General features: G+C 39.5%; 1 protein-coding gene across 3 annotated transcripts in view; it reads left to right on the plus strand.

Moving 5' to 3' along the window:
- SLC10A7 (solute carrier family 10 member 7) overlaps positions 1-3,228 on the plus strand; it is a 142,927-nt gene extending 139,699 nt beyond the window's left edge. For all 3 annotated transcript variants that reach the window (XM_082758875.1, XM_082758876.1, XM_082758878.1), the window contains one exon: positions 40-3,228. In XM_082758875.1, coding sequence (XP_082615001.1) covers positions 40-84 — 45 coding nt within the window. In that variant the 3' untranslated portion in view covers positions 85-3,228. The remainder of the gene's footprint in view (positions 1-39) is intronic.
- The last annotated feature ends 5,508 nt before the right edge of the window (positions 3,229-8,736 follow it).

The following is an 8,736-nucleotide window of genomic DNA, read 5'->3' on the forward strand; positions in this document are numbered from 1 at the left end:
TAAAAAAAGTGATGTTTTTTTTTCTTTCCCTGTTCACAGGCACTGAAGTTAACCAGGCAGCCCAAAGTACCTGTGAAGGTATAATGATGGAGATGGCCTGTGTCACAGTGAATGTATATATGTACTATACTGTACACACAGACAATTGAGACAACTGGGTATTTGTGAATGTTGCTTCAGTGCATATTTTATTTTTATATATACATATATTATATATATATATATATATATATTAAAACGATACCTGTTAAGTGCCTTACAGATGCATTTTTGGCAAAAGCATTGTTTCCAGAAGCCACTTTGTTGGTTACTGCAAGAAGTTGTACAGTATTTTGGAGTCCTTTAGTTTTTATTTTTCTAACAGAGTGAAATGAAGAGGTCATGACTAGCAGCTGTTCCTTCCATTACCCCTGCTTTGATGCCAGGGTGCACCAGCTGTAAGTTTCTGTTTTAAACTAGCCAAAATGACCAGAAGCCTATCCCACTGCTGGCTTACCCTGGAGAAGAGCTTTCTTGAAGGTTTTTTTTCAAGATTGACTTGAATTCCTGTGTGATTCTGTTACACTCCCTAGTCATATGACTGTGACATGCCTTTTTCTTCTGAGTTTGTGTATACTCAGCATGGGGCCATCTATTGGATAGAAGCTGAGAAGCATGAATTATTTGCATTTGTTGACACAGTTGTCTAGACATTCCTTCAAAGTTAATGGTATCTCAAGAAAATTCTTTCAATTCCATTGTATGATATTGTGCCATTGTATATCTTAAATGCCTCATAAGCTTCTTCAAAGAAATGGTCTGGTGCTTGGGTTATGAGTGAAATATTTGTGTTTGCAGCTAGGAGATCTTTTATAATTTACCCCTGAAGAACACATTTTTGTTTTTTTCTTTCTTTTTTTCTTTTTTTTATTTTTGTTGTTGTTGTTTTTGTTTTTCTTCCCCTGGTGCAATGCACAGAGATCTACAGTGACAGAATTTAGGATGTTAATATTGAAGCAAAGTCTTTATTGTAGTAAGCCAAGCTATGTTTTCTGTATTGCTGCATTGGTAATGAATAATAGTTTGTGAGGATAAGAGTTGACAATTATTTTCTGTTGCCAATTAAAAAGATCCTTACAGTAACAGGAACACTATCTTAGCTAATTTGACAATCAGTCACAACTTTTTAGAAAATCAAATGTTACCTTTTTTAGTGAAACTATATAAAACATATACAAAATACTATTTCTAATGGGAGAGTTGAAGAGATGGGAACACAGGCATATGTTTTAAGCACCTAGCCAGCACTGCATTTTGCCTGAGAGACTGAGATTTCAGAAGAGAACTCTACACTAGACTCTGAGGGTTCCTATCTGCAAAAGCTGTGCTGGCAATTGTGGGTTAAAACATTAAAAGGAATGAAAGAAATTGGTCAAACACAGATCAATGTAAGTGCAGAAACATCATGTGTGTCACAGGTAACATTGCAGCAAATGCGACTGAGCCGATCTTTAGCAGATGTAAATTATTATAGCTCTGGTAGGGCTATAGGCATTTATGCAAGCTAAAGGTCTTTTTTTTTTTTTTTTTTTTTAATGAGAATAGGCATGTGAAATTCATATCCTTTTGCCTTACTGAAAAACAAATCATCTTTGGTTTACCTAGTGTGTTTTTTCTAGTCTGGTATTCCCGTGAATAACAGGAAAGCAGTCTGGTACCAATCATCAGTGCTTTACCTGATGGTCTGTCAGTGCAAGACTGCTCTGTTGCCATCTGTATGAGAAACTATCAGGAGCCAACACTGTCACCTTATTCAAAATTGTCGTCACTGATAAAACAACCACATAACAAAGGTACGTGATGTGGTAATAAGCTGAATTCTTGCCATTCCCTGGAGAGGAATCAAACTCTGTACACTGAGTATGTGGGAGGGCTGAGAGACACCCCCAGTGTCCTCTAGGGCTGTGCTCTCTTCTCACTAGCCAGTAATGCAAAGGACAGCAGGCAGTGAGCTCACAGTTTGGATTAGTATGTCCCTAGATGGCAGTCAGATCCACCAACCGGCTAACCTGGGAGGTAACGAGAGAGGGAGAGAGTAACATGCATGTTCCTGGGCCCTTTCTTAAAAACTCCTTTGTCTGTGCTTAAAAACTCTCCTTGCAGCAGAGTCCAGACTCAGGACAGCTCCTTTTTGTTTGCTATAAACCTGAACATCCAGAATGTTGTAAGGACTTAATCCCACTGAAATTAATGTCTCTTTCCATTGGTTTTGAATGGCAAAGCAACAGTCCCAGGAAGAGTGACTTTTTTTTTTTTTTTTAATATACAGGACAAGTTCAAGCATACAGTAATTTAGTGTGGTTGTGTTGGCACTAAATAGTCAGAACACTGCAGCTACCCTTACTGAGCTACCTCTGTGTACTGAATCTCATACTTTCAGTACATCCAACAACTTGCTTAGATTCCACTGAAAACATCCTTTCTTTGTTACATACTTTCTGCATTTAAGAATATTTCAGACTGTTTTAAGGTGGAGTTCTGTTAAAGCCTTTACAAAGTCATTTTTGCTTGGGGCAACGTAAATGTTGTGTATGAATGTTGGAGGTGTTGATCTAAAGGGAATATGAAGCAAAACTGAAATACATGTATTAAATCCATACTTAATGAAACTTTATTAATGCATATCAATTCTGTTATGTTTAAAGACTATTAAGATGTTTGTTTTCTGACTTGCTATGCTGGTATGTCCTTAATAAACAGAATGATTTTGAATTTAATTTTGCAAAGAGGAAAACAAGATACAATTACTTATTGAGGTCAACATTTTACCTCTATTACCTTTTGTTTTGTTTTTTGTTTGTTTGTTTTTGTGAGTAAGCTTTTAAATTGTTTGCTTGTCCTTTAAAAAAATCTGTGATCTGTACTGAAATATTTTATGAACTAAACTTGGGGAAAGAAAGTTCTCAGAATACTGTAAATTATAATCAAATGGAAGTTAATTCATTGAGTTCCAACAATTGTTCAGTAGAGAGTTAGAAACGTGGTTTTTTGTTTTTTGTTTTTTTTTTTAGCTTTAAATTTAACAGAGAGATCTGGTATAGAACATAACCAGGCAAAACTGGTGACAAATGAGGACTTTGTTTATAAAACATACAGATTTTCTTGATCATTAATACTTAAATTTACATATCTGTAATCCTGTTTAACATTATCAGAGCTAAAAAAAAAAAAAAAAAAAAAAGACAATAAAACAGCACTTCAGAGTTCACAGGGAATCTTGGCACCTTGTGTTGAGTTATTCAAACATTTAATTTTCCCTTTTGTGCAGTAAATTGAGAAGCTTATGATGACCCCAGTAATAGGTCCAAGATAAATCATTTTTTACATATTTAAAAGCAAGATCTTTATTTTCTGGTTGTAATTCTTCTTATATATCCTTTAGCTCGTGTGAATAGGTTATATGACAGAAGAGCCACAGTCTCAGCAGAAGCTGGGCAGTTGTGCTTGTTCATGGACCAAAAGGAGAGTAATCTAGCAGTTTGGTTTTACAGAAGTAGTCCCCTCAGTTATACTAGCAGTCAGAGAAAGAGGAACTTTTATTTGTGTATGGTTTTCTGTGAAAATATCTCGACAGCAGGAGGTTAGAAGGAAAGATGAAATATTGTCTGTCTGCAAGCACTTTTATTTATGTGTAAGTGCATACGTGCATAAAATATGAGCAGTTACATATGTAGAAATACTAGAAAGGACCAAGTCCCTGGTATATATTTTTTGCCAGTTTGCATATGGAGAAAGAGACTCTTTTTTTTTTTTTTGCTGTTATTCTGACATTAAAAATGAAATTTCAGACACCGAATCGTCTTTTGTATTGAATCGTATTCTTATACCTTTAGAGCAGATGATCACAGCATTGTATTTGTAAACTGTGGACTATTTTGCACTTAAATAGATGTTGATGCATTTGGGAATTACAACACAGTAAGAGGCTAAATCACGGTTTCACCATTCTGTTATAATCCAAATGTGTTTATATTACTATTATTATAAAGTGCCAGAGCACACAGAGACCTTTGCAAACACGTTAAATAGACAAGAGACTAAATTCTGTCCTTGGTTTCACTTGCACATCTCCAATGAAAAGGCTGTTAAGCTGTGGAGTAGGCTCCCAAGGGAAGCTGTTTGAAAAGCCCTGCCTAACAATGCTCTGTGATAATGTAGCCTATGAAGAGAGTTAAATAAAGAGTATTTTATATTTTATATTTGATGGCCTGCTCTTTCCAGCATGTAACAAACCTAATCTCTTTTGTCCCTATTTCCACGGGTAGCCCCAGTCTCCCAGACCAAAGGTACGGCATCTGACTGGCACAATGTCTGAAGAGGGAGATTGTCTCCTCTTTGCAGTTTTCTTTTGTGAACCACGTATCACTTGCAATCGTTAGACTGTGAGCTCTTTTGAGGAGGCATTTTGAATTCATTTTTTTGAAATTTTTATGTACAGTTACTCTACAATTCTCATTCAGCAGAGAACACCCTACCTGATGGTAAGTAATCATGAGTAGTAGGGACACGTACTATCCAGTGGGTGTAGATTTGCAGGAGTAGAAAAGGAAACACCAGGAAATAGAGGTGCGACGCATTGCTACAGGCAGGTCTGCTTCATGCTGGCATGTAGAGCTGTAGCAGAGGTCACAAAATCAGCCTCTAAATTGTTCTTTTGCCAGAAAGGTGGAGAGTGAGATCTTCAGTGAGAAGTGAAATTAAATTTGCTAGTGATTAAAAGGACAAGAGAGATGTGTTGGAAGCAATTGGTGCCAATGAGGCCTCTCAGCTGCTCCCCTAAGCAAATTGCAGTCTCAGTGGAATATCGGCTTCTCAGTCCATCAAATTGCAGTAATCAAGTCTGGAGCTGATGGGAGCATGAGTCACCACTTAATTTTCTCATCAGTGGAGGCCAAGTTTTCAAAATATTTTTAGATGCATTTCTGTAGAGATTTCTGCCAGCCAGTGACCTATAAGACTGACAACGAAATGAGCAGTAACTGCTCTTGAATCACACTCTGTTCCCTGCCACCTACCCTGCTGACTGCTGTTTTGGGCATGGAGGGCAGGTAGACTGAAGGTCTTTGTCATCATTGTGCAGAAAAGAGCCCCACTGAGTTGATCCCAACATCAGCATTTCCTAAGTAAAGTACTGTTCCTAGATTTCAGTATTTCTCCTGAAGCTGGGCTCAGCCCACCTAAGAGAAAAAAAAAAAAAAAGAAAGAAAAAAAAAAGTCAGTGCAAACTCTTACTGAAAAGCAATATAATCAAGGAGAACAACATGGCTATTAAAATAACCTATTTAACTGTTAACATATCTGGCAGGTCCAAATCAGCTCTGGCTCTGTGTTGCTAGCCCAGACTGGAAGCAAGCAAGAGATTAGGAACTCGTTATCCCTGCTCAGAGAGGCAGCCAGTACTTAGCAGCCGCAGCACACAGAAGAGGCCGTCTGTCTCCAAGGCATCCTGTGCTGGTGCATATTGTCTGCTCTTTACCTGTGTTCAGAGGTGCCACCTGGCAAAACCATTTTTCACCCAGTGAAGAAGAAAAAACCCTCTCTGGACAGCATCAGCCATGGGTGGTCTCCAGTGAGTATAATTGTAATGAAATCAAAGGCTTACAGATGTCAGTATGCAGATGTTCATCTCTGTAAGAGGAAAAATTACTATTTATGGTCAGTTTTCTTATGAAATGCTTCCAAATTCTTAAGGAAATCAACTCTTAACAGGAAGAAAATGGGCTGCCTTGAAGGAAAGATGATTTCATTGATACGATTTAAAAAATTATGGAGGTCATGTGAGAACTGGCCTTTTGCCAGAGGAATTGTGGAAAATAAAATTTGAGAGTCCCGTGACAATAATTGGGTATGAAATTCTATTGACAAAAGCTTTTACAGGTCTCTGCTCTGTCCGTTCCTTCGCATTGTGACTGCAGTCCTTCCCAATCAGCGTCCTTTGTCTGCTGCACAGCCCATACCCGGTGTTCCAAAATTGTCTCTCATTTCCTGGGGCCTTCCCCATGTAGTTCTGTTTCTCACCAGCAGTGCTTGATGACATCTGCAGTAAAATGTCTTTTTTTCCCCTATCTTCAACCTGACACTGAAGAACTTTAGACACACAAATTCCTATTCCTATGTTCTTCATCAGGACTTGCTGCTCCCCTGTGCCATGGTGCCACCACGCATGTGGGCCTGCAGCTGGCTGTCGGATCTATCACGGTCACTGCTGCTCCATCAGGCAGTCCTACCTTTGCTGATGGTTTCCTTTAGCCTTGGTGGTAATCTAGGCTGTATATATAGCTGCTAAAGCTAAGGGATTCTGGAAAAACTGCATCTCAGTCGGGGATCAAAGAATTCTCTAGGAAAAAAATCCAGAGTCAAGATAACGCTTTTCCAAGAGCAGAGTCTAACCCTCCTCTGCGTTCTTAGCTGTCCGATGCAACGTAGCACTGCGGAGCGGGATTCGAGTCTGCATTGATGCCCCAGAGCCAAAGCCTCCACCCAGCGTTGGTGCTGATGGCAGCATGTAAAATGTATGTATCAATTCTGGTGTGATATGTTTTGCCAAGATCTTCAGCAAACTGTTGCCTGCTCTGTTTCATGGTGTTGCTTTAAATTATAATAATTTCAGGAGGAACTCAATATTTATAACAATTACAAAGAACCTTTTATTTCCAGTGAAATATTTTATATATTTCTGTTTCAGATTGTCTGAAAAATAAACTGTGATTTCCAAATAGTGGCTCAGTACTCAGATGCATGTACAGTATTGGCTGATGCATTCACTCTGCCCTTCTCCAGAACACGTGTACAGCCTTTCAAGTACTCGCAGAGTTGTCTGAAGTGCCCTTTAGGAAAATGGTATAACATCTCTGTTTAGGTCCAATTCCTCGATAAATAAAATATATCCCAGAGGCATAATAGTGTACTAAAAATAAGAGTATGACAATTTCAGCCAGCTAATACAGTAACTCTGATGCAGCTCATGGAGTGTTAACGTGGGAAGTCTGTGTCTTTTCAGCTCAGCTGCCTACAAGCATCGAGCACGGCTCTTTCTCCAAGCCGGAGTCAAATCCCACAGCCCCATTAACAGCAACGTGGGAGCAGTACTTCCCCAGCACGCTCGTATTTGTGCCACCCTGTGTTTACAAACTCCTCTCCTTCTGGCCCTTCCCAATGTAAAACCATCGCGGAGCTGTGATACATGAGGTGTTTGTGAGTCAGCGGAACATGAGTGCTGCAGGCTGTGGAGTCTTGACCTGATCATGGTTCAGATCGGGCAGCGTGTATTTGTGATGCACGGCGCTAACACATAGCCTCTCCACTTACGAAGGGCATAAAGAGCTGTGTGTTGTTATACAGTCATATATAAACGTGCCCAAATAATCTCATTTAAAGTATCTAACAGGGCATTGTTCTAAAAACAGCAACATTCAAATCTTACTGGTACCATTCCTGGGCAGATTTTTAGGTAACTTTTTTTTTTTTTTTAAAGTAAGGTGCATATTGCATGTAGAAAAAACACTCTCCCAGTGTAACAGTATGTGTATTAAACCACTACCCTGTATGTTCTGTAATTTAAAATTTTGCATGTCTATAGTAAGTTGTGCTTGTCTAGCTATTATTTTTGGCAGCAAACTCTCTGGTAATTCATCCCATTTGAATTTTTAGCTTGGACTTATAAATAAATATGCCCCAGTGTACTGCAAGCAGCAGCTTTCTGTATTTAAAAATTAAATTTTGCGAGAAATTTCAATGCATTTTTCAATATCAGTGCAAATATTCACAATTTAGTTCGTTAAGATGGTATCGCAGTGTTGTTTGCATAGCTGCTGTTTGGGAACGCATTTGAAATTTTTTCAGAAGCCCAAATTTAGGGGTTTATTGTCTTAGTAACAAAATGTTTGCTCTGAACAAAATCCCAGAAGCACAATATATTAGCAGAGAGAAAAGAGTATTTATAGCCAATAATTCAGCTGAACTCTTTTATAAATTATGACTGTAAAGAAAGACAAAAGGGTGCCTTTTTAAAACCTTTTGGCAGCTTCTGGTTCCAGCGATGCTGAGTAAGGTAAGTAATGTTCTTTTGATTAACAGTCAAGCCTTGAGTGGTTTTCGTTTAAAAAAGTCTTTATTAAGCTTTTTTTCTCAGTCATCTTTTTTGTTCTGTTTTGAATGGACTTCCATCTGAAGAAAACTTCCCATGACTTTTTAGCCTGCATTAAATTCACGCTGACAGATGAGAATTATTATTAATTTGCTCAGAAAGAATTAACAGGCCGTGCCAAATAAATCCACTAAGTGTGCTATTCATCTCTCGCGCATATTATAGCTTAAAAATAATGATAGTGGTGCTATAAAAAATCAAGAGTCAAGCCCATACTTCGACCTGAAGCGAAGAGACGGGCTTGGGCTGAGGGTTGTCGGGGGCCTTATTCTTGTGTCGGCGGGTCAGGACATGACGGAGGCGGGGGGCTCAGCCTGGGCTCTCGGTCTCTAGGAATGAATTTGTGCCCTCAAATTCATCCTGTGCCCGCTTTAGCAGCGCTGAGCCCCGGGGAGGCGCCAGGGGCTCGGTGCCGGCGGCCAGAAGATGGCGGCGGCGGGGGCAGCGGGCGGCGGGGCCGGGCCGGGGGAGCCGCCGCCATCGGCGGGACAAGGCTGCCCCCTGGCGGGAACAAGCGCCTCGCTATGGCCCGTCCTCACCGTCACACCTTC

This window comes from Aythya marila (genome assembly GCF_965140915.1).
Source record: "Aythya marila genome assembly, chromosome: 4".
Classification (NCBI taxonomy): domain Eukaryota; kingdom Metazoa; phylum Chordata; class Aves; order Anseriformes; family Anatidae; genus Aythya; species Aythya marila.